This window comes from Rhipicephalus microplus, chromosome 10 (genome assembly GCF_043290135.1).
Source record: "Rhipicephalus microplus isolate Deutch F79 chromosome 10, USDA_Rmic, whole genome shotgun sequence".
NCBI classification, from domain to species: Eukaryota; Metazoa; Arthropoda; class Arachnida; order Ixodida; family Ixodidae; genus Rhipicephalus; species Rhipicephalus microplus.
Genome location: NC_134709.1, coordinates 50,986,811 through 50,999,191, shown reverse-complemented (window position 1 = coordinate 50,999,191; position 12,381 = coordinate 50,986,811). Strand labels below are relative to the sequence as shown.

General features: G+C 47.3%; 1 protein-coding gene across 1 annotated transcript in view; it reads left to right on the top strand.

Annotated features, from left to right (window-relative positions):
• The window catches only part of LOC119184757 (uncharacterized), a 115,812-nt gene that overhangs the window by 87,598 nt on the left and 15,833 nt on the right, over window positions 1–12,381 (top strand). Inside the window, exon 6 of the mRNA XM_075874628.1 lies at window positions 5,963–6,048. Within this exon, the coding sequence (XP_075730743.1) occupies window positions 5,963–6,048 (86 nt within the window). The remainder of the gene's footprint in view (window positions 1–5,962; window positions 6,049–12,381) is intronic.

Sequence of the window (12,381 nt, the reverse complement as noted above, 5' to 3'; positions counted from 1 at the left end):
TCTGTCTGTCTGTCTATCTATCTGTCTATCTGTCTGTCTGTCTGTCTGTCTGTCTGTCTGTCTGTCTATCTATCTATCTATCTATCTATCTATCTATCTATCTATCTATCTATCTATCTATCTATCTATCTATCTATCTATCTATCTATCTATCTGTCTATCTGTCTGTCTATCTGTCTGTCTGTCTGTCTGTCTGTCTGTCTATCTATCTATCTATCTATCTATCTATCTATCTATCTATCTATCTATCTATCTATCTATCTATCTATCTATGCGCTTACGACTTTTAACTCTCCTGGCTGTTTCGGTAATGGTATCGATACCAAACATGCTATGCGTGTTATGTAAAACATGACTACATGCCACGCTCATGATTTGCTCGCGGCCGTTTCGATAGCGTCACATACCAAATTTGGTAATACGGTATGTTAATGGATGACGAAAGTATGTGACTGGTTCAAACGTGATAATCATTAGATGCATGTCATGTAACAACATGACTACATGCCATGCTAATGATGCGCAGGCGGCCGTTTTGCTAGCTTCACTTATACCAAATTTGGTACTACGGGATGTGAATAAATGACGAAGGTATGATACTGGTGCTAACATGATAAACATCAGATGCTTGTCATGTAACAACATGAATACATGCTATGCTCATGATGCATTCGTGGCCATTTCGTTAGCTTCACGTGTACCAATTTTGGTATTACGCGATGCGGACGGACGACATAGGTAAAGGACACGTCCAAACATGATAATCATGACATGCGTGTCATGTAACAACATGAATACATGCCACACTCATGATGCACTGCAAACATTTCGCTAGCTTTAAATATGCCAAACTTGGTATAACGTCACGTGAATGGATGACGAAAGTATGTGACTGGTGCAGACATGATAATCATGAGATGCGTGTCATGCAACAACATGACTACATGCCATACTCAAAGCGCCATTACACTTTGACATGGACCCGGCGCACGTGCGCGCCGGCGTTCGTTTCGCCATGTCACGCCGGCGATGCCATGCCAGGCGCCGATCTGCGCCTGCGCTGCTTCGATGCATGCGCGTTTGAGCGCACCCGGCGTTCCCTCATCACGAAGAGAGGCAGACGCAGTGCTGTATAGGTAGAGCTGGGTAACGTTATGGACATCGAAATGCAGCATGTTGCATTTCGCGCCGGTTGCCACACCAGCCAATGCCGACGGACGCTGCATGGTCGCAACGGTCGCGCCTGGCGTCCGCTTTGCTAGCGCAGCGTCGCTGCGCCCAGCGTGCGCGCTCGTCAACGTTATCTCGGAGTATATTGGGCGCTTCATGATGCGCTCGCGGCCGCTTCGCTAGTTTCACATATACCAACTTTGCTGTCACGTGACGTCAATGAATTACGAAGGTATATGACTGGTGCAAGCATGATAATCGTGACACACGCCATGTAAAAATATGACAATATACCACGCTCGTGATGCGCTCGCGGCCGTTTCACTAGCTCCACACATGCCAAATCTGAATGACGACGTGACGTGAATAGACGACGAAGGTAAATGACACGTCTATACATGATAATGACGGTATAGTGTCATGTAAAGCATGGCTACAAGCTACGTTCATAGCGTGCTCGCGGCCGTTTCACCAGCTCCCTGTTGTTACGAATTTTGCTCTGTCGCGATGGTAGCGGTGGCAAAGAGCGGCGAGCCGTCGAGCGGACTTCGCTGAAGCCTTAGCCCTAAGGCGAAACAGGGAGGCAATCCGTTTTGAAAACAGCAACAAAAGTAGTGTTTACTGTAGCAGATTGTCGTTTGTACAGGCCGGCCAGCACGACAACTTCGGCTGGGGCAAAATCCCTCTAACATGGGGCTGGCATGGCCTTAAATAGCGTTTTGGGACTCTTCTGCGAGACCAGTTCCTCGGAACGGCACAGTGGCTCGGCTGAGGAGACGCAGCCATACCCGGAACTGCAAGGTGGTTCGGCGGAGGAAGCGACGTTATCCCCGGAGCTGCACGGTTCTTCTGTGCGGAAGGCAGCGCTGGGAAGGGGGAATCAGTTCGTCGGAACAGCGCTCGATCTCGTGAAACGTGCTCCCGAACGAGGAACATGTCTGTGGCACAACAGCACCCCCGCCGCCAGACAATGCATCCGGAGTTTTGAGCCGTCAGCGCGGCTCGGAAGGAGGGATGCTGGTAGACCGTCGGTAGCCGTTCCTCTCTCTCCGCCCGTTGAGACTTTCATAGGCCTGCAGAGGTTCACTGGAACGACGGAGTCGAACACAAAGCCGAACCACTCTGGCCAAAGCAAGCACCCTCCAAATGCTGATCAAATCGCCAGACCAGCAGAAACGAAAATATTTCCTCGAAATTACGCTGAGCTAAAAAGTAGCATCACGAGCAACGTATCTCAGGAGGAATACAAAATGTGGACACACTTTAGCTAAGTGTCAGTGCATGACACTGCTAAACAAACAGAATTTTTTTTTCAAGCGATTCTCAATTGTGATTTAGGCAGATTATGGACGATCGAAGCTTCTGAGGATTGCTCATTTTAGCCCCGAAACTACAATTTAGTACGCCAAGCAGTCCTGAATCACGCACATTGGCGTCGCCTGTAAGCATAAGATTGCCAAACTTGACAAAGTTCGTCCTCCTACAAGCTGTCACTTGCATGGGCTCAGCCAATTATCATCAAAACAAGAGAAAAAATGCTTGAAAAAACTAAGAAAATAAGGCTGAAAATCAAACTTGCGTGCGTTATACAAAACAAGGTTAACCTAGACTGGCGTGCATAATAACACGTAATGCAGAACATAGAAGGTATCTTAAACAGGGGCTTTTAGTATGCCTTCTCTGTTAAAATAAAACACGCAAACTGTTACTTTTTGAAACATTACGAAAAAAGTTTAATCATACAAACATATCAATGCCTGCTTCTCCAATGAGAAGGAAAGAAAACTTACAAAAGTTCAGACGCATTCCTTGCTCAACGGCTGACGAAAAAACTAGAAAAATATTTTTCAAAGCAGATTACAATATTCATTCTTAGTAATGGCAAGACGAGGGCCCTCTCAGACGAACTCTGGGGAGTCACGCACTCCATAGCTTTCGAGGAATCCGGTTTCGACAAAGGCACAACGAACAAAGCTGTTTGCCGAACTCGGTAGCAGCAACTTTTGACGTACAACTGCTTAACACGAACAAGAGGGCATCTGCACTGCATTGTTTAGCCCGCCCGTTCGACCAGTGACCCATTCGCCACGGTGGGGAACAACCGCTTGTATTACAGCTCAAGCGCTTGCAACGTTTCCCCCCATGCTTGCATCTACGTGGCAGTGAAAAGGATGAGACCAAGTGAAGATTTTGGCGTCGGCTTTTTCTTGAAGTTCCTTTCTTCGTGACGCGCTTCGCGTTTAATCTAGATCTCAGCAGCGACCTCAATTTCAACTGTTTCTTACTGAGCTTTGTCCCGACCCCAGCCCTGATATTGAGTATGGCCTCTAGAGAGCCATGGCGTTTAGCTGCTTTGGCAGGCTTGGCGTTATTCGACTTTGCGTTATGTTTTCGCCGGCAATTCTGCCTAATGAAACTGATCGCCGTGCTCAGAGCACTGGTATTCATACTCGCAAGTACACCACCTTCACTTTGTGGAGTCAAAGCTCCAGACTGGTTAGCTAGCTTTTCCTCGGGCCCGTTGCTAGCTGTCTCTGCTTGCGACAGAATGGGAGTCCCGATGCTTTTAAGGTTAACCATCTCGCCCGAAAGTTTCTGTTCAGTTTGTAAGGGTCTCTCCCTTTCAAAGATAGCCCTTGTTCCCAGGCCTTCGTAGTCGGCGTCATGCTCTATTTGACGCGATTCATCATGATCATGTGCGCTGCGAAGGGGCTCCGTCTCCCGCACTTTACGGTGCACCTCCACGTCCTTAGCTATGCGATGGGCCTCGGCTCCTAACTCCTCGCGATTCACCTCACCGTCTGGCTCTCTCCAACGCACTTCGGTGTCTTGCACCTTGTGACGGGCCTCAACGTCAGATGCCTCGCGATTTTCCTCTTCCTGAAGCGCTGAGCGACGGGCCCCCATCGCTTTACTGCGCGCATCGTCCTCTCCCCCTTTTCGGTCGGCGTCTACCTTTAGCGCCTTACCACGTGCTTCAGCGCTGTTACTATCGCTCTGACTTCCAGCAGGACTTGATATGAAAAAATATTTTATCAAAGCATATCTAGCCTGACTAAAATCTCGTGCTTCCTCGGAGGGTAAACAATTTAATACATGCGCGATCTTGCGCGGCAACAACGTGGCGAGCTTCTCCACTAAAAGGTCATGGCTTACACCTACATTACTGCAAACATCTTCAAAATCATCAAGAAAATACGCGATGTTCGCCTGTCTGAAAGTTGTGGAGCTGGTGTTTCGCTCGCTCCCACTTAAGTGCTTGAATTTTAAGATCAAGCTCTGTCATTTTGAGAGCATGCTCTCTCCTTTTGCGACTTTCCTCAGCCTTCCATTTTTCGTGCCTTTGAGCTTCGAGCTCTTCGCGGCCTTGCTCGGCCTTCTGCTTTTGCTCGCAAATGAGCTCCCAAAACTCGTCAGCCTCATCGGCAGTCACATTTTCTGCCCGCATCACCTCGAGAATCGCTTCCTTTGTTTTAGCGGACCCGGCGCAAATCCCCATGGCTCCACAAGTTTCAAGGAGGTCTTGCACCAGGTACTGCTCCATCGCGATCTCGTCCCTCATGATGCTCTGCTACTGATATTCACCGTACTCTACAACTAATCTCATGGTCTAGAGCACGTGAATAATAAATTACAACTAACAAAACACAAAACGCTCTCTTAACATCTGCCTGTGCTAGAGAGGTCTGGCGAAATGAACAGTAAACGTTGGGCACTCACCCAACCAAAGTAGCCGACGATGGTCGAACTCGTGGCTGCCGTCGAACAGTATCAGGCCTCCAGGGATCCGGTCCAACTTGCAAATGTTGAGATCCGGGGTTGCTTGTCCCAGCTTGCCGAACGATGAGAACAGGGTAGCGTATCGCAGCGTAGCCAAACGCTATCACGGTGGTCGCCCTCGTGCTCGGAGATCCGATCCAACTTTTCAGCCGTTGAGATCGGGGTAGCGGGTCCCAGAGCAGCAAAACGTTGAGGACAGGGGTAGTGTATCCCAGCGTATTCAAACGCTAATATCAGGTCGGTCGTGCTCGAGCTTTCAGGGGTCCAATCCGGCGTGCCAAACGTAGGATATCGTATCCCACCGCTGCCACCACTGTTACGAATTTGCTCTGTCGCGATGGTAGCGGTGGCGAAGAGCGGCGAGCCGTCGAGCGGACTTCGCTGAAGCCTTAGCCCGAAGGCGAAACGGGGAGGCAATCCGTTTTGAAAACAGCAACAAAAGTAGCGTTTACTGCAGCAGCTTGTCGTTTGTACAGAGCCGGCCAGCACGACAACGTCGGCTGGGGCAAAATCCCTCTAACATGGGGCCGGCACGGCCTTAAATAGCGTTTTGGGACTCTTCTGCGAGACCAGTTCCACGGAACGGCACAGTGGCTCGGCTGAGGAGACGCAGCCATACCCGGAACTGCAAGGTGGTTCGGCGGAGGAAGCGACGTTATCCCCGGAACTGCATGGTTCTTCTGTGCGGAAGGCAGCGCTGGGAGGGGGGAGTCAGTTCATCGGAACAGCGCTTGATCTCGTGAAACGTGCTCCCGAACGAGGAACATGTCTGTGGCACAACACTGTACACCAAATTGAATGTTCGGTGACTTGAATGGACGAAGAATGTAAATGACAGGTCGAAACATAATAATCATGACATGGAAGTCATGTACAGCATAATTTACCACTTCCTCGTAACGTTGTGGTGATTTTAAAGTGGCATACCAAACTTGCTTATTCGTGCTTCGCATATCATCGGTTCCCACTGTACGTAAGATTCGCCATTTTTTTCTTGCTGTATTTTCAACAGGGACGGAGCTCGTATTTCAGGAACTATTGGCTGCCAATAGGGACCATCGGAATACTCACATGCGATATTGTGGACAACAGTAAAGAGTAAGTCTTCAAAACCGTAATAAAAATGAAATTATTTGGTTTTCAGAACGAAAAGCCCGCCAGGATTCGGCAGTAGACGTGGAAATTTGATGACGTGCTCCTAAATGTAACTATTGGCCTCGAGGACATACCATGGCGCCGCCTACGTGATGACTTCACTCATAGGATGCCGGGTTTGCTTTGTCTGCTAGAATGGCGCACATCTTGCTCTTTTGCAGTGGACAATTTTGAAGCTCAGTGCTTAAAGATGCGGTAAGACCTGATAACACGGGCAAGCAAACTTCAGGTTTTCCCGCTCACTTTAATCCAAGTACCAGCCTAAATAATCTGCACGCCACTGAAATAATCTGAACGCCGAGCTATTTAATTCATGTGCCAAACATTTATTCCAAGCGCCAACATATTTAATCCAAGCGCCAACTCACTCAGGTCGCGTGCCATTGAGTTTAATCCAAGTGCCACCGTGTTTAATCCAATTGCCAATGACTTTAATTCAGGTGCCAGTCAGTTTAATCCATGCACAAAGACCAGAATACGGGGCCTAAAAACGGCAGTGTAATTGAAATGCAGTTCCTACACTATAAAAGACAATAGTCAGAAGGTAGAATCAATCATTATTATTGGTATTCACAAATATATTCTTGAAAAAAAATTACTGCTGTGGTTCGCTTAAGCCATGTTTGGAGTGCTTATACTTTGCTATGCGCAAGTTTGCATAATGAGTGCTTGGCCCAGGTGAAATAAGTTTAATGAAAACGAAAAAAACGCAGGAACATATTACTGAATATTTTACAGTGCAATGAAATTCAGTATCCGTCACTGAAGCTCATAATTGGCTTTGGTACACACTACAACATTACATGAGCAGGATAGGTCATGTAATGCGAACGACACACTATGTTTATTGGAGTGCAGGAACGCATACTAAGAGGTTAAAAGCATGGTCGTGGGCAGGGATGGGTCAAACACAGCTACATAATCAAGAAATTAGGAAGCCGTCGCGCAGCACGCTCTGTGAATTAGAAATAATTTCAATGTTTTTTCCTGTAGTGAACATAAAACGTAAACTGATCATCTTGATGTAGCAATAGAAGTTTCATTTTACATTATTGTATGCTCTTATTTTTTTTTATTCAAACAAAGTTGAATGTCTCCAGTGATACGAACAGTCCTGATTGTTCGATTAGCTTGTTAGTTGCGATAAAACGAACACAGAGGAAACAAAATGATAATAACACGCAACTGACCTTGGGCCTCACTTTCTTTTTTTTGTGTACGTGTTTTTTTTGCGCGGCATTATGCTTCTCATCGCACATCGGAAGCTTGCGAATTCAGTGCAATCACTAAATTATTTGTTCTGTCCCCCCTCTCTATCTCAACACACACACACACACACACACACACACACACACACACACACACACACACACACACACACACACACACACACACACACACACACACACACACACACACACACACACACATATATATATATATATATATATATATATATGTATGTGTGTGTGTGTGTGTGTGTGTGTGTGTACACATACATACATATACATATACAAGAAAACAAGAGTGATTACTACAAATTATTCAAGAAATGCAACATAGGCAGAGGTTATTGTATTTATGAAAACAGAACTGTCTCATAGGGCTCAGAGACGGATGTTCACAAGTCATCTTCACGCAAAACGGCAGACACGAAAGAGAAATTGTGCCGATCAAAGGCCGCGCAGTCCACGCGCGGTATTAGTTGCATGGAGTGGCGAGCCGCATCGAGCAGCAAAGAACGCCTGTGCTCCTTTTTCGTCATGCCTTGCGGTGTCACTAAAACTAAATTACGACGTTCGTTCAGGTAGGCCTTCACCTGTGACTTCAATTTCGAGAAGGCTTCTTCTATAGGGTTAAAGAAGGGACTGTACGCTGGCAGGCGCTTAATAGAGGGCATGAAGTTAGCCAAAGCCGCCTGTTCTGCTCGAGCGTGAGCAGGTGCATTATCAAAAAGGAATACAGCTTCGGTATTTGGCTCATCACGTTCTACGTGGGCTGAAACATCACTGAGGAAGTCATTAAAAACAACCCAATGAACTTTGTCCACCACAGTCCAGTGAATAACTCCATTTACGGACATGCATGCTATAATGTTCATGTTTACTGATTTTGTCGTTGTGGTCATGTGCACAGGTGGTTGTCCTTTAGCTGTTCTGCCGAAGTTCCTGGAACACCAGATATTGAAGTTAGTCTCATCCAAATAGAAGCGGCAAACACGCGGTCCATCACACTGCAGTCATTGGGCGTACAGCATGCGGCTGTGCTTGATATCGTCACGGTTGCGATCTGCGGACCTCTGCGTCACTAGCTTCATCGAGTAGCAGTGGGCATCCAGTAAGCGGTCGACTGGGCTTGCACTGATTGTTACTCCTGGCATATCTTTCTCCAGGGCCTCCTTATTTGCTTCAATGTAAATGTACAGTTTTCGTCGACAATTCGTCTCAAAGTACTCACGACGTCATCTCCAAACTTCCTTTTTGAACCCCCACCATGCTTTGATGTTTCTCTGTCGGTAGCGGCAATCGATCTTGTGGTTTTAATGTTGATGCCTAGAGCGTCGGTCAGTTGCTTTAAGTCACCGCCACGCCTGTAAACGTCCACAATCCTAGCCCTGTCGACCACCGATACTCTGCTGTTTTTTCCACGAGGTTCGTCGGCGTTCTTAATGTGTGATCCTCGTTTGCGTCCAGCCATGACTTCAAGCAAAGCTCCATCTTCGTCTGCAAATGTTCCCGTATGAAAACACACGTTTCAAGTAAACACGCTTCAGTTACACTAAGCGTCGTCTGTTACATGAAAACCGGAGTATCTATTTTTATGCTTCTATAACAACTTATTTCCACATGAACCCGATTAAATGCAAGTTTGGTATTTTTAAGTAGTTATTTCTGATTTCAAGAACAAATTAGTATCATCTGTCAGTCACTGTTCTCCCTGGGCTGAGCAGACGACTGCGGTAGCCTCAGCGCATAAGTAGCCAAATGCCGTCTGCTCAGCAGACGACACGAATCTATGCATATGCGATGGTGTAGATGGTTAACCGGAACGAAGAAGTAGCAATGTAATATAAACTGACATGAACTCTATGAGCAAATACATTTAAGTACCCATAAATGCAATTAATACTGACTGTTTTTTTATTTTGAAGCTATGACACCAAAATGTAAAGGGGAAGTCGCACTGCGAACTTCATTGCATAAGCGCTACCATGTATAGCCGAGGGAAAAGTTCTTGCTGTGACGCCATGTTTACGTTATTCTGACATTTATACTATATATAGTGGCTAACTGTGTGTTTCTAGCGCATGGATTAAACTGACTGGCACCTGAATTAAACTCATTGGCGATTGGATTAAATACGGTGGCACTTGGATTAAACTCAATGGCACGCGGCCTGAGTGAGTTGGCGCTTGGATTAAATATGTTGGCGCTTGGAATAAATGTTTGGCACGTGGATTAAATAGCTCGGCACTCAGATTATTTCAATGGCGTGGAGATTATTTAGGCTGGCACTTGGATTAAAGTGAGCGGGAAAACCTGTAGTATTCGGCGCCTCCAGTGGCACTCTCGTGTCTAATTTGCATCGTAAAATTGCGACTGAGAACCGGTGAAGCCACGGGGGACGATGCAAGTGGTGTAGCGAAAGCAAAGTTGCCGTATTCAACAATCGCTACCCTATATGTGAAGTCAAAACGATGACAGCGCTGGCCTCTCTAGTGGAGGCCCTACGCACCGTTACTCATGCCTCGCGCCCACCCCCTGACGTGCAGTGGACATGAAGTGAGGATCGCACCCTTACCTTCGAGCTACGAAGTGCGAAAGCCTGACTACTTTACGTCGCTGGGGAGATCATCTTATTTTTTTGTTAATGGGGTTGAGGCCGTGGCTTAGAGATACCAAAAGCAGGTTGGCATACGCAGACAGAATAGTCCTGGCTTACATTTTAGAGCTAATAGGCTGGTACGATACAACTTCCCCATGGCCCTCACTTGTAACTGATCCTAATATTTTATTACTTGTAAGAAAGCATCGCTGCGTTGAAAATTGCATCTCCGCGAAGGGCGAGACGCTTTGTCGCTGTAAACTAATGCGCGCGCGCGCGCGCGCGCGCGCACACGCACACACACACACACACACACACACACACACACACACACACACACACACACACACACACACACACACACACACACACACACACACACACACACACACACACACACACACACACACACACACACACACACACACACACACACACACACACACACACACACACACACACACACACACACACACACACACACACACACACACACACACACACACACACACACACACACACACACACACACACACACACACACACACACACACACACACACACACACACACACACACACACACACACACACACACACACACACACACACACACACACAATGGGCCCCGTAGTTGCATTAATCTGCAAATGGCTTCGAAAGACGATAGTCGTGTGTGTAGAGAGTGAACAAAACATTTATTTGATGTTCTGCGCAAAAAAATGGTGAACGGTATTCTGGAGGCGCTGCGTTAGAGTGCCTCGAGCGTGCAGCGGAGGCGAACGAGCGCGTCAAGTCACGTCACACGTGAGACATGAGCGCCATCTGACAGCTTTCTTGGAAAACGAAGCGCGTAGCTCCGAGACGTGTGTGGGCGCCCGTCTCAGAGGTGATAAGGTGTAGAACGCAAGGCGATGGGTAGGTGCCACTACCGTCTAGTTTTAACAAAGCGTTGGAAACACTCGCCTTTTCGTGCAAGCGTTGCATGGTCAGCGCAGCGTGATAAGCGCTACGGCCCTAAAAATTACCTATGTATGCCTTTTCTGGTAAAAGACGCACATGCAGAATATATACCATTTGTTATGGTGCCCAAGGCATGCGCAATCATTGATTTTTATATGAGAATTTCACAAGTATAAACGCCAGATCTTGAGCAACATTGGTGGACGCTGCCGATGGGGTCGGCCGTTTCAAGTACTCGGTGCCGTTAAGAGTGGACAGACAGACAGACAGGCAGACGGACGAACCGAAATTTTTGCGTCGAAGGTCCCCAAGAAAGACTATCGTGTTTAAGAAGGAAAAAAAAATGCGCGCAAGCACACGTCCTTTTTGCCTGTTAGAAAGAAGTAACGTTAGCACTGTGATTTTCGTGTTGTCCATTGAACCACAATACTTGGGGTTGACAGCGGGGCTGCCGAAGCCGAGCTTGAATATTAGGGGCGAAGCTCCTTAAGCCGTGGGTCATGCGTCTGCGATGTATGTAGCAGTAATACTAGTCGTAGTAGTAATAGTCGTAGTAGTAGGTAGTCACCTCTACGACTGGACTAAAGGAGTGACACGCGCGCACTTTTTTGAATTAAGAAGGAAACCAGCGCGCGTTAATAATGAATAGAAAGATAGTTGTTTCTGATAAAGTAACCCACAGAGACGAGTCCGGCCGTGCCACTTCTCGTTTAGCCCTTGGAGTGTACACTGGATGGCGGTATTCTATGATGAATATATTGTTATGTAAAAATGACATGAGGCGTGCCTATTTAGAATCTATATTGACACTGATGCGTATAGCGGAGAGCACGCACAACCGACCGACCACTTCCTCGTTGTCGTCTTCTGACCACTGATATGTCAGCTACGTAGCATTACCCCCTGGTGTTAGAAGCGCCGTCTCGGTGCGCATATATTACGGTCTTCAGAAGGCAGGTGGTAAGGTTTTAGCCTGCTGACGTGCAACACATCGCTGGGTGTGGTTGCAGGCAGAATTGTGGCCTCAGATGCGGGAATGATCTCATAGGTGACGTCGGTTACCTGGCGGATGATACGGTAAGGACCCATAGCGAAACAACAATTTCTCTGATAAGCCCACTCGTTGAACTGGGCACCACAGGCGAACGAGAGAACCGGGTGAGAAGTGAACGTCAACATGCCAGTTGTAGTTGATGGCTTTCTGGGTGGCTTGCGAAGCCGGAAATCTACGGCGGGCGATCTGACTTGCGTGCTGGTACGAGCAATAGCGTCGCGTGCATATTCGGTTGACAGCGTTGTAGTGGTTGGATATAGGGTGTCGAGTGGTAGCGTCAGATCACGGCCATAGAGAAAATAAAAGGGTGAATAACCAGGGTGAATAACCGTGGTGCGAAGAAATGTACGTGAAGGTCTCGTGAGGTAGCGTTAGGTCCCAGTCATGGTGATCGGAGGACACATACATTGTGAGCATGTTCTTGAGGGTGCGATTT